The 21742-nt window shown below is 38.0% G+C and overlaps 1 protein-coding gene across 1 annotated transcript in view; it reads left to right on the top strand.

Moving 5' to 3' along the window:
* The window catches only part of ANKIB1 (ankyrin repeat and IBR domain containing 1), a 155703-nt gene that overhangs the window by 119371 nt on the left and 14590 nt on the right, over window positions 1–21742 (top strand). Inside the window, exons 10-12 of the mRNA XM_025378251.1 lie at window positions 7618–7706; window positions 16340–16470; window positions 21466–21600. Coding sequence (XP_025234036.1) covers window positions 7618–7706; window positions 16340–16470; window positions 21466–21600 — 355 coding nt within the window. The remainder of the gene's footprint in view (window positions 1–7617; window positions 7707–16339; window positions 16471–21465; window positions 21601–21742) is intronic.

Below are 21742 nucleotides of genomic sequence, written 5' to 3'. Positions count from 1 at the left end.
GGACTTAAATGAAATAAAAATAAGTTTTAGTGAAGGACAAACTCAGATTTAGGTTCTTCAACTTAATCTTTTGCCTTTCAGTTTTGGTATTTATTAAGTTATAGGATGGATTTTTTTGCATTGCCTACTTCATGTCTCTAGGCGTTAATTTACAGTTCCTGGGTTTTTTTTTGTTTTGTTTTGTTTTGTTTTGCATTCTTAGCTTTATACCCTTATTCATATAGGATAAGAGCTTTGTCTATAATTTTAAAATCTAAGTAGAAATTGTCATATGCTTTCTGTTGCCTTTATCTCATTTCAATGAGAAGCAAAATCTGTTCATGTAAAAAGACGCTTTGCAAGAGAGATCTTCACAAATTAAAGGCAAATGATTCTGGTTTTGCTTCTTTCCTTCTTGAAAAGCTCAGAAATAATTTTCTAAAGATGACTACAAAAACCACAACAAAAGACAATAATAATTTCTTCTTTTCAGGAACTGTATATGACAGAAACAGTTGAGCCATACCCAAGAGATACCTGCATGGATATAACTAAATATATTCATTGTTGGGAGACAAGTAGTATTAATAGGCATTCCCCTTCCCACCACAGGATACCCTTCTCTAGCTGTGCACCAAATTCCATGCCCTTAGTAACTGAAGCTAGCGTGGTTTCTCCCGCTAGCCTTTATAATTACAATTTGTGTGATCTGGGCAAAATTATCTCAAGACAATATTCAAAACTTAGATGGGTTCTGACTTGAACCAATGACTTTTCCCCTGTTTTTTTTTTCTTTTTAATTAAGTAAAATATGCTACTGTGTAACTTCTGTGCCTTCTGAACTGACACAAAGTGTCTCTCTTCTCTGAGACAACTCTTCACAGATTTGTTGTCAGAAATGCTTCCTGGCCACCAAACTTAAGATGGTATGGTGGCCATTTCTTTCCTGTCTTTTTACTCTGGTCCCTTTTAATCACCAGTGTGCATTGAAAACTGAAAACCTTACTTGGAATTTTGTCTTCTAAACACATAGACAGTCAAACCTATTTTATTCACTGAAATTGATTGGCAGGAAATATTCTAAATAATAATATGGTGCTGGGCATGGTGGTTTATGCCTGTAATCCCAGCACTTTGGGAGGCCGAGGCAGGGGGATCACGAGGTCAGGAGGTCAAGACCATCCTGGGTAACACAGTGAAGCCCTGTCTCTACTAAAAATACAAAAAATTAACTGGCATGGTGGCACGCTCCTGTAGTCCCAGCTACTCGGGAGGCTGAGGCAGGAGAATTGCTTGAACCCGGGAGGCGGAAGTTGCAGTGAACCGAGATCAAGCCACTGCACTCCAGCCCAGGCAACAGAGCGAGACTCCATCTCAAAAAAAGAGAAAAATAATAATAAAGTTTATATTACCTAGCGGTTGAGCACTTATTTACTGAAACTGTGTAAAGAAGTCTTTAAAAGGAACAAATTTTTGAATCATAGTGATGTACAACTTGAGAAACCACAGTATCAGGTTTCTAGTCCACTTAAGTTTCCAGTGGATCAGAGAGTACAATATATAGACCTGTCAAGTTTGCAGAAAAGTTTGAAAGTGGGTATCTTTTTTCTCCAACATTCACAATAAGGATTTTGATCAATACCTACTCCTTTATTCAGAGCAATAGTTGCATGCATCATCTCCCCCTCCACAGACCTCACAGGCCAGGGGACTCTCCAGGAGTCCTGTGGACAAAATAGATGAAGCAGTCTGTATTTGTAGACCTAATAATTGTGTCTCATCTTTTCTTACAAAATCAGTTTTAAGCCCTTAGATTAACAGCTCTAGTTACAGAAGAAAAGATCTTTCTAGATTGGCAGTATCTAGCTATTTAAGTATCAGACTCCTGCCAGCTAGCAGAACATTTTCCAGCTCTTCACAGTCCCAGAAATAAAAACATGATACTACTTATTTGGTAGTTCAATCAAAAGACCTTGTTTAAATATCATGTATACTCTCTGCAGAGTAACACATCTCCATAAATAAATACCGCTTGATGGTTAAATTTATCAAATTTCAACAGAGTGATAATAATCTGGGAGATGGACAGAACCTGCCTGTGAGACAGCTCTGCCACTAACTAGCTCTGTGGCTTGGTGATAAATATCCTCTCCTAAAATAATGCGATAAATAAAGCCTTCCTATCTAATGCAGTCAACATAGAGTGCAAGTTTCCAGAACCAAACTATTTAGCTTCAGATTTTAGCTTATCCACTCTTTACTTGTGTGGCCTTTGGTAGGTTACTGAACCTCTCTGTGCATTTAAAATGAGGATAAATAGTACCAGTTACAAAGAATTGTTAAGAGAATTAAATGAGTCCGTTCACGTGGAGTATTTAGAACATTACCTGGTGTACTAAAAAATGTTAGCTACAGGGGAGAAGCATAGAAATTAGGATTTCTACTTAATTCAGTCAGAATTGCTTATTAATAAAACGTTCTAAAATGGCATTTAATTGAAATTGCCAACTTCTGAATAGGAATTTCTTCCATCAGGTAATAAATTTTAAAACGTTAGTGGAAGGTTTTTTCCTTTTCCAGAGCCTGTTAGAACCACTGTATAGTCATGCAACCAGTTGTGCATACTGGCACATTTTCAAGAAGAGAGCCATTCCTTGATCACTTGATGTTAGGTTAACCAATCATATTTGAACTAGGTGGAGGAGTTTAGATTAGGCAACTATTTTTTTCTTTATAATCTTTTACCAGGATTTTTTTTTTACCTGAATAAACCTACCCTATTGGTGTCTCTGGCTGAGATTCAGCAGGCTATGTCCTGAGATTCCCCTCCCCATACTCTTGTTTTACTGACATTTCGAGATGCAGTTTCAGCAACAGATACCAGGGACTTTAGAATACTTGTCAACAGTCATTGGTTAAAATTTTCTTCAGGGATGTAGGCCGGTCTCAGGGACTTACAGCTGTAATCCCAGCATTTTGTGGGGCTGAGATTGGCGGATCCCTTGAGCCCAGGAGTTTGAGACCACTTGGGCAACGTAGTGAAACCCTGTCTCTACAAAAAATACAAAAATTAGCTGGGCGTGGTGGTGCATACCTCTTGTCCTGGCTACTTGGGAGGCTGGCAGTAGGATGGCTTGAGCTCAGGAGGTGGAAGCTGCAGCGAGCCAAGATCATGCCGCTACACTCCAGCCTGGGTGCCAGAGCAAGACTCTCAAAAAGAAAAAGAAAAAAATAAACTTTCTTCAGGAAGTTGGCATTCTAGCATCTTCACTACTTTTCTCAGAATAACCTTTCTTCCCTATGTTGATCATCTAGAATGTCAATTACCTACTATGTTTAGTGACTTTGTTATTACTATACTTTGGAGAATTCTGAGTTTATTTTTCCAGATGCGTTAGTTTTTAAATATATTTTATAGTATTAAGTGGCAACCTCGGCCAGGCGCAGTGGCTCACGCCTGTAATCCCAGCACTTTGGGAGGCCGAGGCAGGCATATCACGAGGTCAGGAATTCAAGTTCAGCCTGGCCAACATGGTGAAACCCCATCTCTACTGAAAATACAAAAAATTAGCTGGGCATGGTGGTGTGCACCTGTCATCGCAGCTACTTAGGAGGCAGGAGAATCACTTGAACCCAGGAGGCAGAGGTTGTGGTGAGTGGCGATCATGCTATTGCACTCCAGCCTGGGCCACAGAGCAAGACTCCATCTTAAAAAAAAAAAAAAAAAAATGGCAACCTCAACCTCTTTAATTCACAGTCCATGCTGTAGCTTCTTTTTTTATTAGTAAGCTGCTGTTTTCTGTTTTGTTTTGTTTTGTTTTAAATCCTTTTTTAGTATTGCACTGGAAACTAGCAGAAACTGTGCCAACCAGTTATAACACCCTGAAGTGGTCCTACTGATTGGGCTCACAACCAAGGAAGCAGCAAATCTTTGTCCTCCTGTGAGGTTCTAGAAAAGAAAACCTTCTTTTGCTGTCTAGGACAACACAGTCGTGGAGAGCCAAGCACATTGATAAGCAATTATGGCCTTTTGAAGAAGTGGCTTTTTTTTTCCAGACTTTATTTGAAAACACTGGGCTTTGTTCCCCCATGATTTCTTTCTTTTTTTTTTTTTTCCAGAACGTTTTCAGAAAATGTTCTGACAGCAAAACCAGTATTTACTAGCGTTGATTCTGCCAGGAAATGAATATTGAATATGCTGTTTAATCTCCAGGGGGAAAAAGTCTCCAGGGAAAAAATCTTAATAGAAATAATTTATTTCATTGATTGCATTTGTTTGTTTTAGTTACTGCAGATATATAAGGGCTTTTTGTACTTCAGGGCTCTTTTTTTTTTTTATTTTTCTAGCTTTATTGAAATGCAAATGACAAACAAGCTTTCTTAAATGAGTCATGAGAAATGTTGATTCTCACCTGTGTTTGTAGGCACCATATGGAAAAACTGTTCCTGATCTGTGGCATATTTCCTACTTCAATGTCTACTAGCATGTGTGCCAAATTAAAATTAGCAGTTATCACAGGTATCCGTTACATTTCTGGAAAGCAGAGTTGATGTTAGTATGCACTAAAGTGAATCTAATGTATCCACTTTTTTTTTCATACCTTTAAGTTCTGGGATACATGTGCAGAATGTACAGTTTTGTTACATAGGCATACACATGCCATGGTGATTTGCTGCACCTATCAACCCATCACCTACATTAGGTGTTTCTCCTAATGCTATCCCTCCCCTAGCCCCCCATCCCCCGACAGGCCCCAGTGTGTGTTGTTCCCCACCCTGTGTCCATGTGTTCTCCTTGTTAAACTCCCACTTATGAGTGAGAACATGCAGTGTTTGGTTTTCTGTTCTTGTGATAGTGTGCTCAGAATGATGGTTTCCAGCTTCATCCACGTCCCTGCAAAGGCCATGAACTCATCCTTTTTAATGGCTGCATAGTATTCCATGTTCTATATGTGCCACATTTTCTTAATCCAGTCTATCATTGGTGGACATTTGGGTTGGTTCCAAGTCTTTGCTATTGTGAATAGTGCCACAATAAACACATGTGTGCATGTGTCTTTATAGTAGCATGATTTATAATCCTTTGGGTATATACCCAGTAATGGGATGGCTGGATCAAATGGTATTTGTAGTTCTAGCTCCTTGAGGAATCGCCACACTGTCTTCCACAATGGTTGAACTAATTTACACTCCCACCAGCAGTGTAAAAGCATTCCAATTTTTCCACATCCTCTATAGCATCTGTTGTTTCCTGACTTTATATATCCACTTTTTTAAAGAAATAAGGTCGTGTTGTGTTGCCCAGGCTAGAGTGCTGTGGCTATTCACAGAGTGGTAATAGCACACTACAGCCTGAAACTCCTGGGCTCCGTTGATTCTTCTGCCTCAGCCTGCCAAGTAGCCATTGTGCCCAGCTCACTTCCATATTTTAATCAACCCAGTATTTTTTGAATGTCTGTTAAGCTACCACTAAGTTGCTAGGAGCTCCCAAGTGTCAGATTAGGTGACAAGTCAGGAGTGTAAGGAAACTAAATTACCCTTTCAAGGCAATTGGTGAATTTTTTTTTTTAACCATTTAACCATTTTTAAGTATGCAATTCAGTGACATTAATTGCATTCAGAGTGCAACTATAACGTCTCATAGCCACTTTTCCTTTTCAGAAATTTTTCATGATCCCAAACAGAAACTCTATGACCATTAAGCAGTTACTCGCCATCCTCTCCTCCCCCAGGCTGGTAACAACCACTCTACTTTCTTTCTCTATGAATTTGCCTATTCTAGATATTTAATATAAGTGGAATTCTAGAATATCTGTACTTTTGTGTCTGGTTTATTTCACTTAACAATGTTTTTAAAGCTCATTCATAGTGTAGCATGTATGCAGATATTATTCCTTTTTATGGCTGAATATTGTATTGTGTGAACATGTGTGTGTGTTTGTATGTGTGTATACTCCACAATTTGTTTATCCAGTCATCTGCTGATAGACGCTTGGGTTGTTTCCCCCTTTTAGCTGTTGTGAATAATACCATGAATGTTGGTGTACAAGTTTGAATCCTTGCTTTCAGTTCTTTCATACCTTAGAATGAAATTGCTGAATCCTATGGTAATTCTAAGTTTAACTTTGCATCAGCATTTACATTTCTATCAGCAATGCACAAGAGTTCCGGTCTTTGTACATCCACACCAAAACCTTCTTTTTTTTTTAATAATCACCATTTTAACAAATATGAAGTATAATCAATACATTCTTAATTACCTCTTAGTTTGTAAGACTACATGAGTCAGTTGGTGTATCTTCTTAATACACTTAACCTTTTTTTATTCTTTTTCCTCGAAATGGGGTCTTGCTCTGTCGCCTAGGCTGGACTGCAGTGGCATGATCTCAGCTCACTGCAGCCTCTGCCTCCCAGACTCAAGTGATCCTCCTACCTCAGCCTCCCAAGTAGCTGGGACTACAGGCGTGAGCCACCCCTCCCTGCCCAAGCTTAACCTTTGTAAATGAAATCTTTTTAAAATAGCACTGATGGTGATGATATCACTTCCAGATTGGGTTGTTCCCTCCTCCGAATAATATTTTATCATTGACTGGAATAATTACCTTTGTTCTATACAGTATAGCATCATCTTGAATTAAAATGGCAGTTTATCAAGGCTTTAGGCTCGTTTTAGTGTTTGACTTCTTAAATAGCTATGTAAAGAATATAAAATAGAGTTACAAATGATAAATTGATGTTTTTAATTATTTAAATCAAAATTTCCCAAATTCCAATAAAAGTAAATTGAGTTACCCTAGCTGTTACCTGGAGATGCAGAGGTAAAAGTAACTACAATAATTTGACTTAAAACAGTGTTTTTCAAACTTTAAAATGAAGAAGGTTCATTTGGTAATTTTGATAAAATATAGATTCTAATCTGTAAATCTCATGGGGCCTGTTCTTCTGCATGTCTAAAAAGCTGCTCAGTAATGGCCAGGAATACACCTTTGAATAACAAGAATTTAAAATATTAATGAGGATAAAACGTAATTTAATCAAATGTTTTAAAGCTCTGAAGGCTTGCAAATCTGAGTTATAAATATTAATCTATTTAGAACTTTTGAAATACGTAAATGAATGTACTGATTTTTTTTAAAAAACTGGTCTAATGGTATCAAGCTTTGGAATCTCATTTTCAATGCCTCCATTGAAATGCTCCATCTCTCATTAATCACCATGTCTTAGTTTTTTCAACTTTAAAATTGGAAGAATACTTTCTACTTTTTATTTTTTTTTTGAGACAGAGTTTCGCTCTTGTTGCCCAGGCTGGAGTGCAAGGGTGCGATCTCAGCTCACTGCAACCTCCACCTCCCAGGTTCAAGCGATTCTCCTGCGTCAGCCTCTTGAGTAGTTGGGATTACAGGCATGTGCCACCATGCCTACTAATGTTTTGTATTTTTAATAGAGATGGGGTTTCACCATATTGGCCAGGCTAGTCTCGGACTCCTGACCTCAGGTGATCCACCCACCTTGGCCTCCCAAAGTACTGGGATTACAGGCATGAGCCACCACGCCCAGCCTCTACACACTTTCTTTTTTTTGCCTTGATGTTGATGAAGAATATTTTAAAATTGTCTTTTCTATGTTTATTTTCTTTAGGGAGTGCCTTGGTGAAGCACATGAGCCTTGTGACTGCCAAACATGGAAGAATTGGCTGCAAAAAATAACCGAAATGAAACCAGAAGAACGTAAGGAATTTTAGATTGCTTTGCTACATATTTCCTTATAGCATTCAAAAGATAATGTGGTCATATCTTTTTTAGTCTTTATTTAAGAGGTTTTCACATTTGTTAATGCTAGCGCTCTCCTGTTTAACATCAAGGTCCCTTTGACTAACTTCCTTTTGGAAATAATAGAGTTTTGGCAAGGAGGAATCAGGGACAAGTTCCATGTTTCTAACAGACTTACTTTCCAGCTGAAGATAAACAGGGTAAATGGTGGTCACATTTAATCCTCCTCCCATAGCCCTTTTCTTTTATCCTAGGGTGAGCCAACCAGTTGTTCTGTACTTTGTGGGAAGTAGTATATGATCTGTAGTGAGAGTGAGCTTCTCATATCCCTGAAAGCTTCCAATGAAGGATACAGCAAGTTAATTTCTTGTTGTTGTGTGGTTCTATAGATTTACTGATGTTAAATACCATATAGATAAGTATTGTCACTGAGACTTCTATAAATACATTATCCCTGTTAATCATCACAGAAATGATACAAGGGTGATGTTAGTAATCCTGTTTTACAGAGGAAAACTAATGCTTAGATTGGGTTGAATGACACAGGGCATGTGCCTTGTGAACAGAATGGGTTTGAATCTCTGATGGGGACTCCTTTTTAAAGCCTTCCTAATAGCAGTTCCCACATTTAACAGATAAATCTATCTGCTTTGCAATAATTTCCCATCTTCTAAAGTGTTTTATGACAACCGTTTTCTCTCAAAAAATGTAAGTGAAAATTAATTAGTTCTGGTCTTTAAAAAAAAAAAAAAAGACTGAGATAATGATGTTAGCTTGAGATGTCGCAAGTCAGGATCAAGAATTCACCCAATAAATCTACACACTTATAGGGCCCAGGTGCAGGGGCTCACGCCTGTAATCCCAGCACTTTGGGAGGCCAAGGCAGGCGGATTACAAGGTCAAGAGATGGAGACCATCCTGGCCAACATGGTGAAACCCCATCTCTACTAAAAATAAAAAAATTAGCTGGGCGTGGTGGCGTGCGCCTGTAGTCCCAGCTACTTAGGAGGCTGAGGCAGGAGAATTGCTTGAACCTGGGAGGTGGAGGTTGCAGTGAGCCAAGATTGCGCCACTGCACTCCAGCCTGGTGACAGAGTGAGACTGACTCTGTCTCAAAACAAGAAAAAGAAAATCTACACTTACATGAGCAAAGCACATAGTAAAAATGATGCCAGACTTCAGGGCATGCAGAGGCTAGAGGGAAGCAGTCAGACATTACAGTATCATATGATAACTGATATAGTTGAGTAAAGATGAGAGTCCAGAAACAATAATGATAAACTGAGGTTGGGGGAAGAAAGGGTGTCAAAGAATCTTCTTGAAGGCAGTGAGCTGTGAATTGGATTTTAGCATCTCTGCCTAGTAGTAGGTAATTACTGTCAGCAACTGAAGTGGCATTGAGAGAGACTGCCCGACAGCCATCATACTTTACAGGCTTGTATTATATCAGGGAATTTACCACTGCCTGAGGGCTGATCCTCAGCATTTTAGATCTACAAGGTTCATTTTGTCCACTGACTCAGGGTTATTCTGACCCATGGAGAAGAGACTACAGTATAAACCAAAATGCCACTTATTAGTTGATAATGAGGGAGATCCCTTTCACTTGTTGAGAAGGCTTCATGTCCATTATCAGGAGCAAAGAGAAGTGGATGATCTTTGGATATTTTATAGTGAAGCCTGATTAAACGTTCTTGTCCTGTTCATGCATCGTTTAGTCAACAGATTTTTTTAAGCCAGGCGCAATGGCTCACATCTGTAATCCTAGCATTTTGGGAGGCCGAGGCAGGTGGATCACTTGAGGTCAGGAGTTCAAGACCATCCTGGCCAACATGGTGAAACTGCATCTCTACTAAAAACACAAAAATTAGTCCAGCATGGTGGTGTGCGCCTGTAATACCAGCTACTCAGGAGGCTGAGGCAGGAGAATCTCTTGAACCCGGGAGGTAGAGGTTTCATTGAGCCAAATCGCCCCACGGCACTCCAGCCTGGGTGCCAGAGCAAGACTCCATTTTAAAAAAAAAAATGCCTTTATAGATTGTGTTTGTTCCCCAGATTCATTGTACTAGCCATTGCTCTTCATACCCACCCATTTCCCCTATTCTCCTGATATGTATGGGTGTGTATATGCATTTGTCTTCCATAAATAGATTCATACCATTAACCTGCAACACCTTTAGATGTGACAAAACAATTGGAATTTGCTTTATTTTCTTGTTTCTGGCAGCTAGAAATATTTATATTTCTGTTATGAATGTCTTGCTATTGGCCACCTACCTACATTTTTTTATACATTTCTTTAAGAACTTAAGGTTAAGGTCCATAGGAGAAACTCGCAAAGAGATGAGGCTAGAAAGGTAGGTGTTGCCAGATTGTGAGTGTTATTGCCAAATTGTTTGAATTTATCCTCCTAATAGAATAAGCCATAAAATGTGTAGAGTAGAGAAGTGGCAGTATCAGAAAAGTTATTTTTGTCAAGATAACTGATGAGTATGAAGGGTGAATTGAAGAAAAGATAGACTAAAGGTAGGAAGATGAATTTTTAGTTTGGGTCAGAGGGTAAATTAGGCCATTAGTGAAACAGGAAACTCAGATAAACAAGTAACTTTCCAGGGAAAATAATGAGTTTTGGTGTGGACATTCTGAACTTGAAGTACTTACAGAACATATGTGTGGAGATATCCTGTGGAATTTTATAAGTGTTCGTCTGAAACTCAGAAAAGATGCTAAGAAACTTAGGAATAAATTGTTGATTTTAAATGTTATCTTTGCTATTTAATTAACGTTTATTAAGTGCTGTTTTATGTTAGAATACAAAAATAAGATGCCCTCTATGCTCTTGAAGTTTATATATTAGAGAGGCAACTGTATACAAAACTAAGGAAAAATGTGTTTTGAATGTGAGAGAATGTTGTTCATGTATGTGATAACTTTTAGGGGAGGGGAAGAACAAAGGAGGAGGAGGCCAATTATCTATGGGAGAGGGTTAGGAAACACTTTCTAAAGAATTGATGCTTAAGCTGCATGTTGAAAGCTGATAGATGCTCTTCACATAAACCAGAATAGGAAAGACATTCCAGGCATAGGGTGAAGTGGCATTGTGAAGTAGCGTGGCATATTCAAGGACTGCAAATAATTCTTACAGTCAGTTTAGTGGTGCACTAAGAGATGAGACTGTGCAGACAGGAATCCAAATCAAGCATTGGGCACAAAGAGGTGGTTATGCACAATGCTAGGAAATCTGACCTTATCCTGAGACACTGAAAAGGAGTTTTAAGTAGGAGAGTGGTGAATGAAGATGCTTACTTACAAAGATCACTCAGGCAGAAGTATGGATGATGAAATGGAGACTATTGAGAAACTAGGTAAGAATGTTAGTTCTGAGACAACTTCAGAATGGCCAGGTGAGAGGATATGAAGGCTTAAGATGGGTAATTCAGGTGGGAGGAGGCATACACAGGAGAGTTATAAGATACATTAAATAGCCTTAAGTAGTAAACCTTGTGTGCCTGCTAGTTGCCTGAAAGGTTTAATGCACCATAAGAAGTAATTAGTCTAGCATATTATTCAATTCTTGAGTAGAAAATGCCCAGCAGTGTTTGAAATATAAAGCAAGTATTTTTCTTTTATTTTCCCCCAAATCTCCCACCCCAGCCTCCGAGGTGAGTTAGCATCTCCACAGCTGTCTAGATCCTGGGTCCTGGGAACTCGAGGTGAATACTAATCTCCTTGTGGGCACTAAGCGACACACTGACCCTCTCAAAGTGCTACTATCCTGTGGCATCAAATGGCTTTGTACATCACTTTCCTAGTATTTTATCCCCAAGTCTCATCTATTACCCTGAAAGACCTGTTCGTCTTTAAAGGTTCCAACTGTAAGAACAGATCACTTACTAGGTGACTGCTGATCATTCACTCAAGCAGTCTCAAACTATGGGTATAATCTTTTAGGTTTATGTAGTCCTTTCTGGTAGAACAAATCTCAGGTGTCTTCAGTCTTTTGTATCCTATCATGTTTTCAAATATTCTTCCCTCTTTCCAAATCAAAACCCACTTTGGGGTTTCTTCCCACAATTCTTTAAGTTCATTATAATCTTCTGTTTTGCCTGTGATCTAATTAGAGTAATACATCTCCCTACTTGCCTTTAATTCACAAATTACCCCGATTTTACAGAGGGAGATACCAAGGCCAAGAGAAACAAAAATGCCCTGCCACACAGCAAATCCATCTCACGTCTGGTATCAGAACACAGAAAAACTCTTTAAAGCAAGTATTTTAAAATTGATGGCTATTTTTAGTTATCTCTTACCATATTAAAATTGGATGAATCATTCCATACCCACAGATAAGTTTTTGCTAGGGAACGGGGGAAGGAGAATGGACTGGCTAGTGAGAACAGATTACGGGTGGGACTGTGAAAAAATGACCTTCCACATGATAATGATCCTGATACTAAGAGGAGGAAAGAAATAGAAAAGCTAGAAAATGGTATACATGGTATATACATGGTTACTTCTGATGGCCAGAGATAGGGAGATCCCAAAGGGGGTTTTGATTTGGAAAGATGAAAGAATGTTTGAAAACATGATAGGAGACAAAAGACTGAAGACACCTGAGGTTTGTTCTACCAGAGAGGAAACCAAGCCAAGGCTGCAGAGAAAGTCCCAGTTGTTGTTAAGAAAAGGCTAGGAATTTTCTCCCTCTACTGATTTGTGTCTTCCACACTGAAAGATGGTGACCAGTAATGGCCACTTATGTTTATGAAATTTGGGGCAAGGATTAAAGTGAACAGTAATTGGCCAACTATAATACTAAAGTAGAACCCCATCATTAAATATACAAAAATGATATTTCAAAAAGGAAAAATATGATTAGGTGCTATGTTAAGTTTATGTATTACTTTGTATCATAGCATTTTTACTTTGGATTTTATGCAAAAAAAAAAAAAAAAAATGGCATAAGCATGTTTAACCAAATTTGTAGTTTCATGAAATAGTTTTCTTCTTTATGCCCAGTTTTTCAAAGTCTTTGAATTATGAGACTCAGGATGAGAAAATCTAATTAATGAGAAAAAATATGCTGACATCAATTCAAGGAATTAATTTCATATAAAGATTTAAATAGTGTTTGTTAAGCACTGATATTGCCTCTGTTGTGTCTAATTAGAGCAAGAAGCAGGAATGGTTATATTTTTTATGAAATGGTTAATTTATAAATTTTTCAGACCAGTATTTTTCATGGGACATACTCAATAAACTGAATTCAAATTGTATTATTTAAAAATTCAGTCTTTGACTAGGTGCAGTGGTTTATGCCTGTAATCCCAGCACTTTGGGAGGCCGAGGCAAGAGGATCACTTGAGGCTCAGAGTTCAAGACAAGCCTGGGCAACACAGTGAGATCCTGTCTCTCCAAAAAATTAAAAACTTAGCCAGGCATAGTGGCACATGCCTGTAGTCCTAGCTACTTGGGAAGCTGAGGTAGGAGGATCTCTTGAGCCCAGAAGTTGAAGGCTACAGTGAGCTATGATTGCACCACTGCATTCCAGTCTGGATAATAGAGTGAATCTCTATTTCTAAAAAAAATTAAAAATAAAAATTCAGTTTTTAAAAGCAACTGTTTTCACATGCATACATGTTGATTCTATTAATAGATCTTAGATTTTGTGATATTTTAATACTTTGTTATGAAGTTAATACATTTTAGAAAGAGACCTAAGCACACTAGATTATGAAGAAAGAACATCAGTATATAATAAGAGCTGTAACTGAAGTGAAGAGTTTGAAAGTCAGTAGAGGTGAAAAAATCTCACCCGATAGATTGAAGGTAGATACAGTGTTGTTGATGTTAAGAACAGTATGTATAAGCTGGAAGCAGTGGCTTGTGCCTGTAATCCCACTACTTTGAGAGGCCAACACAGGCAGATCACTTCAGGTCAGGAGTTTGAGACCAGCCTGGTCAACATGGTGAAACCCTGTCTCTACTAAAAATTTAAAAAAAAAAAAAAAATTAGCCAGGTGTGGTGGCGGGCACCTTTAGTCCCAACTACTTGGGAGGTTGAGGCACGAGAATCACTTGAGCCCAGGAGGCAGAGGTTGCAGTGAGCTGAGATCGTGCCATTGCACTCCAGCCTGGGCAACAGTACAAGAGTCCATCTCAAAAAAAAAAAAAAAAAAAAGTATGTATAAGGGATAGATGTGTAGAATAAGCATGTTCAGAGAATTGGAAATAAAGATCTTTTTTTCCAGCACGAGTTTTTATCATAGTAATAGTTGGTTATTCCCTGAACATGATTTACTTCATGCAGTTCACTAAAATGCAGTTAGGAGATCACATTCTCTCCAAGGGTGGAAGAAAAAACTATTATGTTGCAGGCCACACTGCTGCTTTGTTTTAATGGCTTTGTGCTTTCTTTATTATAACAATGGACAATAAGAGTCATAAGAATATGTTAGTGCCTCTGAGCTAACAATAATGTTGATGCTAAAGGAAGAAAAAAGGCCACTGCTTTTAACAAAAATTAGATGTTTAAATGTGAAGTGTACTTAAATGATTAGGTATTATAGCAATACCCTTTGTAAGTGGAATTGCCTCCACAGCTCGACCTTGTTAGCCCTAAATATACTAAGTTCCTACTGAAACTCCTGTCACCCACCAAATTATCTGATAATTCTTTCCACCAACAGCTTAATCAAACCATCTTCTACCAAGTGTGTTCAGAACTGGAGTAAAGTCTGACCAGTTCATTACCACTGTTTCTCTTTGCTGTGTGGAGTTAAAAACCAATGCTTTTATAGTCCAACAGTAGCTGCTGTTCTGTTGTTAATATAAACTTAAGTAGACAAGCTCTTGGGGTTCCTTGCAGCAAGACAGCTCCACTTCTGTATTGCTAGGCTCCATCAGAGGACTGCTTCTGGTGCTCAGCCCTTCCAATCCATACACAGAGCCACTTCCCAAGGGTCAGTGAGCCCAAACCTTTGTCCCCCTTCCCTCCCCAGGGGCTTATATCTAGGGGTTGGGTAACTCTTCTTTTTGAATTTCAAAATGCAAAGGGTCTGATTTCTCCCCTGCTTTGACAGTAGAGCCAACCATTTACCCCTCCACCCTTCTGAAAGTGTCGGCATGTAAACAAAGCTTTGATTAGATGGGCCACTTTCAGTGATTCTAAAATGATTTTCTGGCATCTCTTTGAGTAAAGTAAATGTAGGGCTTCTCAATGCACTTAGAGTTAGAAAAGAAAACAAAACCAACTTGATTGCTGACGTTCTTGCAGGAAAAAAATTTTTAATTATGCATCTGGAACTCTGTAGCCCCTAACTCTCCATGGAGGGGAGAGGGAAGTTTATAAAATGTAAAATTTAGAATCTTTAAAAACCATGACATTCCTTAAGATTGTGGATCTCAAATCACAGTAAAATAACTTGAGTTTAAGAAAATGAAGAGTATAAGTTTGATTAGGGATGGAGAGTGAGAGGAGCTTGCCAGATGGGCCATATCATAATGGGCTTTATATTCTTTGCAAAAGCAGTTGGATTTTATCTTGTAGTCAGTGGGGAGCAAATTAAAAGATTTTAAGCAATGTGTATTCTAAAAAGATCACTGTGGGATGGGTGGCTGGCAGGGGATTGGAGGATGAAGAAAAGTTTGTTAATGGGGACAAACATAGAGTTAGATAGAAGACAATATTTCTTATATTTCAAAATAACTAGAAGGGAGGACTTGAAATGATACCAACACATAGAAATGATAATTACTCAAGGTGATGGGTACTTCAGATGTCCTGACTTATTACACATTCTATGCATGTTACAGTCACATCTACCTCATAAATATGTAAAATATTTTGTGTCAATAAAAGAAAAACACATGGAGAGATTTTTTTAAAAATCACTGTGCAAGCAGTGTAGTTGGAGGTGGGCCCTTGAAGGAACTGGGGAGATAAGTTGATTTTCTATGCTTTAGTTGTCTAGGCAAGAGGTATGAAGGACCCTACCTTAAAGCATAAGAACTGGGAATGGAGAGGAACCAGATATGATAGAGAAAGAGGGTGTAATAAATGAGATGCTTAGTTTTAGACATGTCACATTGAATTAATTTTAAGTTTATCCAGAATACTCATGGATAAAAAAGATGTTGATATTTTTGGCTTTTTACTGTGGTAAAGAGTTTCTGATAATTATATTTGCGTCTGGCCTGTTCTGTAAATTATCGTCTAAAGTAACTGTTCTTTCTGTAATTTTCTTTGATACAATAGTTATTTTAAATGGAGTAATATGTTGCATTAAAAAAAAAAAAAAAAAAAAACTTTTTTGTGTATGTTGTTTTTGGTCCCAGTTTATTTGGGCACAAGTTTATGTAGAAATTGCCCTTAAACCAGGTTTCATGAATAGGTCTTTTGGGATAGAGTTCCTTATCTTGTAATTAGGCTACTCAAAATGAAGAAGTTTAAAAATGTTGCCACAGACACTGATCGGAAAATAAATATTTTATTAAAATTGAGAGCCTGCAAAGAAAAGTCTGGAGGGTTTTTTTTCCCCCAGAAGTTGTACAATAAATCGTTTATTTTTGTGTTTGTGCTTAATATCCCAAAGTTGTGGGAGTTAGTGAAGCCTACGAGGATGCGGCCAATTGTCTCTGGTTATTAACTAACTCCAAGCCTTGTGCCAACTGTAAGTCTCCAATACAGAAGAATGAAGGCTGCAATCACATGCAGTGTGCTAAGGTAAGAAGTTAAAGAGGATTTTTCATGCTTTGCATTTGGAATCTTAATTTAGTTTGATTGTCAATCCAAAGGATAAATTATTTGAGGGGGCCTGGTACAGTGGCTCTTGCCTATAATCCCAGTACTTCAAGAGGTTGAGGCAGGAGGATCACTTGAGGCCAGGGGTTCAAGACCAGCCTGAGCAAAGTAACAAAACCCCAAAAATGCCATCTCTTTAGAAACAAAAACAAAAGGTAAGGGTAAAAATCTGTGGTATTCAACCAGAAGATCAGAAATTCATGAATCCTTCCTTGCTAGTCACCTTCCCCAGTGAGAGTCTTGAGAGAGTTTGTGTGTGTGTGTGTGTGTATGTATATATATATGTGTGTGTGTGTGTGTTATCCAATGATTAACAAAGTGCTGCCTTATATAGATCTCTTGTGAAGCTGGTTTTGGAGCATACGGCTTAGACTCAAGGCCCAAACTAGGCCCAAATCCAGTCCATATACTGTCTCCATACAGTCGGCCCTCTGTATCGATGAGTTTCATATTGTTGGGTTCTGCATTCATGGATTCAGTCTACCATGGATCAAAAATACTTAGGGAAAAAAATTGCATCTGTATCGAACATGTACAGATTTTTTTTCTTGTAATTATTCCCTAAACAATGCAATATAACAACTATTTACATAGCATATACATTGTAAGATATTATAAGTAATCTAGAGATTATTGAAAGTACACTAGAGGATGTGCATAGGTTAGTATGCAAATAATACATCATTTTATATTGGGGACTTGATTATTCTCAGATTTTGGTGTTTGCAGGAGGTCCTGGAACCAATCCTCTGTGGATACCAGGGAACACCTGTATATAGATGTCTGTATAATACAAGAACCCAAAGCAATGGCCAGACTTTAGGACTGCTAAAAAAACAAGCAATAAAATAAGTAACTCTTTATTATATTGAAAATGAAAATGCCAACAAAGATTCACTTGGCTGAAAAATACTTAATATAAATGATTAATGTTAGAGGTCAAAAGGCTGGATAGAATAACTACCCTCTTTAATTACTTGTACAGGAAGAAACAGCAGTGTGTTTAAAGCAACTCTGCTGGTATATTATTAATAACATTTTATTATTAATAACCTACCTACATTTATGAACTTTTTTTGGTTTAAAATTATAATGATATTCTGGCCGGGCGCGGTGGCTCAAGCCTGTAATCCCAGCACTTTGGGAGGCCGAGACGGGTGGATCACGAGGTCAGGAGATCGAGACCATCCTGGCTAACACGGTGAAACCCCGTCTCTACTAAAAAATACAAAAAACTAGCCGGGCGCGGTGGCGGGCGCCTGTAGTCCCAGCTACTCGGAGGCTGAGGCAGGAGAATGGCATGAACCCAGGAGGCGGAGCTTGCAGTGAGCTGAGATCCGGCCACTGCACTCCAGCCTGGGCGGCAGAGCGAGACTCCGTCTCAAAAAAAAAAAAAAAAAAAAAAAAAATTATAATGATATTCTGATTTATTTTGCTTTACCATTGGAAATGTCATATATGTATAAAATGATTATTTAAAGTTATTGAGAGGAAAATGTATTTTTTTTTCCTAATTTAGGACATGAAGAAAATTTAAATGGTTAAGATTCCAGTAAAATATAATAATATCTTCTAGGTATTACTTGATTTTTAACTTTGAAGCTTAATGATTGTTACTATACTTGCAAAAGAATGGCAGGTACAAAATAATTTTTGTAAGGCTGTGTTACTGTAAAATTAACATAAATGAACTGGCTTAGTGAGGCAGTAATAATGATTCTCTAAGAGGCAGGAAGAAAAACCTAGGGCAGTGTTGTGAGCAAAATATTCAAAAGTGTTATTTATTGTTCAGCTGAGGATCCAGCCAAAATTATTTCATCTATTTGCGATCTTGTCTCCAAAGAGAATGTTAGACCAATATCCCTGATGAACATCAGTGCAAAAATCCTCAATAAAATACTGGCAAACCAAATCCAGCAGCACATCAAAAAACTTATGCAGCAAGATCAAGTTGGCTTCATCCCTGGGATGCAAGGCTGGTTCAACATACGCAAATCAATAAACGTAAACCATCACATAAACAGAACCAAAGACAAAAACCACGTGATTATCTCAATAGATGCAGAAAAGGACTTTGACAAAATTCAACAGCCCTTCATGCTAAAAACTCAATAAACTAGGTATTGATGGAATGTATCTCAAAATCATAAGAGCTGTTTATGACAAACCCATAGCCAGTATCATACTGAGTAGGCAGAAACTGTGGAAGCATTCCCTTTGAAAACTGGCACAAGACAGGGATGCCCTCTCTCACCACTCCTATTCAACATAGTGTTGGAAGTTCTGGCCAGAGCAATCAGGCAAGAGAAAGAAAGAAAGGGGATTCAATTAGGAAAAGAGGAAGTCACATTGTCCCTGTTTGCAGATGACATGATTGTATATTTAGAAAACCCCATCTTTGCAGCCCAATATCTCCTGAAGCTGATAAGCAACTGCAGCAAAGTCTCAGGATACAAAATCAATGTGCAAAAATCACAGGCATTCCTATACACCAATAACAGACAGAGAGCCAAATCATGAGTGAACCCCCATTCACAATTGCTTCAAAGAGAGTAAAATACCTAGGAATCCAACTTACAAGGGATGGGAAGGACCTCTTCAAGGAGAACTACAAACCGCTGCTCAACCACATAAAAGAGTACACAAACAAATGGAAGAACATTCCATGCTCATGGATAGGAAGAATGAATATTGTGAAAATGTCCATACTGCCCAGGGTAATTTATAAATTCAATGCCATTCCCATCAGGCTACCACTGACTTTCTTCACAGAACTGGAAAAATCTACTTTAAAGTTCATATGGAACCAAAAAAGAGCCCACATTGCCAAGAAATCCTGAGCAAAAAGAACAAAGCTGGAGGCATCACACTACCTGACTTCAAACTATACTACAAGGCTACAGTAACCAAAACAGCATGGTACCGAAACAGAGATATAGACCAATGGAACAGAACAGAGGCCTCAGAAATAACAGCACACATCTACAACCATCTGATCTTTGACAAAACTGACAAAAATAAGAAATGGGGAAAGGACTCCTTGTTTAATAAATGGTGCAGGGAAAGCTGGCTAGCGGTATGTAGAAAGCTGAAACTGGATCCCTTCCTTACCCCTTATACAAAAATTAATTCAAGATGGATTAAAGACTTAAATGTTAGACCTAAAACCATAAAACCCTGAAAGAAAACCTAGGCAGTACCATTCAGGACATAGGCATGGGCCCAAGGACTTCATGACTAAAACACCAAAAGCAATGGCAACAAAAGCCAAAATAGTCAAATGGGATCAAATTAAACTAAAGAGCTTCTGCACAGCAAAAGAAACTACCATCAGAGTGAACAGGCAACCCTCAGAATGGGAGAAAATTTTTGCAATCTACCCATCTGACAAGGGACTAATATCTAGAATCTACAAAGAACTTAAACAAATTTACAAGAAAAAAGCAACCCCATAAAAAGTGGGCAGAGGATATGAACAGACACTTCTCAAAAGACATTTATGCAGCCAACAGACACATGAAAAAAATGCTCATCATCACTGGTCATCAGAGAAATGCAAATCAAAACCACAATGAGATACCATCTCACACCAGTTAGAATGGCGATCATTAAAAAGTCAGGAAACAACAGGTGCTGGAGACAATGCGGAAAAATAGAAACACTTTTACACTGTTGGTGGGAGCGTAAACTAGTTCAACCATTGTGGAAGAGACAGTGTGGCAATTCTCAAGGATCTAGAACTAGAAATACCATTTGACCCAGTGATCCCATTACTGGGTATATACCCAAAGGATTATAAATCATACTACTGTAAAGACACATGCACTTGTATGTTTATTGCGGCACTATTCACAATAGCAAATACTTGGAGCCAACCCAAATGCCCATCAATGATAGACTGGATTAAGAAAATGTGGCAGATATACACCATGGAATACTATGCAGCCATAAAAAAGGATGAGTCCATGTCCTCTGTAGCCACATGGATGAAGCTGGAAACCATCATTCTGAGCAAACTATCACAAGGACAGAAAACCAAACACTGCGTGTTCTCACTCATAGGTGGGAACTGAACAATGAGAACACTTGGACATAGGGTGGGGAACATCACATACCGGGTCCTGTTGTGGGGTAGAAGGATGGGGGAAGGATAGCATTAGGAGAAATACCTAATGTAAATGACGAGTTAATGGGTGCAGCAAACCAACACAGCACATGTATACATATGTGACAAACCTGCACGTTGTGCACATGTACCCTAGAACTTAATGTATAATAAAATAAAATAAAAAATAAATAAACCATAAAGAGTACCTGAAGACAACAGAATGGGAAGATCTTTTTAACTGACTCAAAATCCATAAGCATAAAAAAGGATGTGTTTTCATACTGAATGCTCATATTTTTGGCACTGTCTGATAATTATGGTAATTCAGTGAAATTTACATTAAAATGGGAAACCGTTTTTATATCAGCTGTTCCACTTAGAGGTCTTTTAAGCGTAGTTCTGGTTTCAAAACCAATTTGTCAGTATTGCCAGAAGTTTTTCAAATAGACTGGTGGAGCTTTATATACCAGTGTCAGATTAGAATGCACTTAAAAATGAAACACTTGCATCTGATATTATTTGGAAAGAATATCTTATTGATATTTTTAATGATTCCTTGTGATTCATAATATTATGCTTTACATTTTAATATATCCCTATAAACAATAATTTTAAACTACCCCACATCTTTCCATAATGCAGATAATGTCTCTAGAGGAAACAGGAGAAAGAGGGCATGTCTTTGAGAAGATTTGTTCCTGGTCACACAAGCACAGTTATTTAATCTTTACAGATTGGTTGGCTATAAAGCAGAAAATAATTTGCATATTAATGTGGGGAGATGTTTTCATCTGTGTTTTCTTTTGAAGTGCAAGTATGACTTTTGCTGGATTTGCCTTGAAGAGTGGAAAAAACATAGTTCTTCCACTGGAGGTTATTACAGATGTACTCGCTATGAAGTCATTCAGCATGTGGAGGAGCAATCCAAGGAAATGACTGTGGAGGTAAAGAGAACCAATTAAGCCAAGACATCTCTCTAAGCCGCTCATTGCTACTGGAGTTATTTTGCATTTCTTTGTCCATTTTCATCTTAATAAGGTATTAAATTGAATATACTTTATAGTAGCCTTTAATTTCAACAAAATA

This window comes from Theropithecus gelada, chromosome 3, assembly GCF_003255815.1.
Source record: "Theropithecus gelada isolate Dixy chromosome 3, Tgel_1.0, whole genome shotgun sequence".
Lineage (NCBI taxonomy): Eukaryota > Metazoa > Chordata > Mammalia > Primates > Cercopithecidae > Theropithecus > Theropithecus gelada.
Note: the sequence above shows the minus strand (reverse complement) of the source record. Positions and strands in the feature narration are given on the sequence as shown.